General features: G+C 68.9%; 1 protein-coding gene across 1 annotated transcript in view; it reads left to right on the top strand.

Annotated features, from left to right (window-relative positions):
- The window catches only part of SKIV2L (superkiller viralicidic activity 2-like (S. cerevisiae)), a gene marked incomplete at its 5' end in the record, with an annotated part of 17,999 nt that overhangs the window by 269 nt on the left and 17,511 nt on the right, over nt 1-219 (top strand). The window contains one exon of the mRNA XM_010574426.1: nt 73-162. Coding sequence (XP_010572728.1) covers nt 73-162 — 90 coding nt within the window. The remainder of the gene's footprint in view (nt 1-72; nt 163-219) is intronic.

Raw genomic sequence — 219 nt, 5'->3', positions numbered from 1 at the left:
GGGATACTGGGAGTGGGGGTGATCAGCTGGCGGTGCTGGACACAGGGTGACCCCTCCCCGTGCCCCCCCCAGGTGGGGGTGATCAGTTGGGGGGTGCTGGACGTTTGCCGCCAGCCCCGTGCCCCCGCCTTCGCCCGGGATTTCCACATCAATGTCTTCGAGGTGCTGCCCTGGCTGCGGGGGCAGCTGCAGGACGAGGACCTGGGCTTCCTCCCGTGA

The sequence above is a fragment of the Haliaeetus leucocephalus genome, unplaced genomic scaffold (assembly GCF_000737465.1).
Source record: "Haliaeetus leucocephalus isolate CR32 unplaced genomic scaffold, Haliaeetus_leucocephalus-4.0 Scaffold435, whole genome shotgun sequence".
NCBI classification, from domain to species: Eukaryota; Metazoa; Chordata; class Aves; order Accipitriformes; family Accipitridae; genus Haliaeetus; species Haliaeetus leucocephalus.
This window is presented reverse-complemented; position numbering and strand designations above follow the sequence as displayed.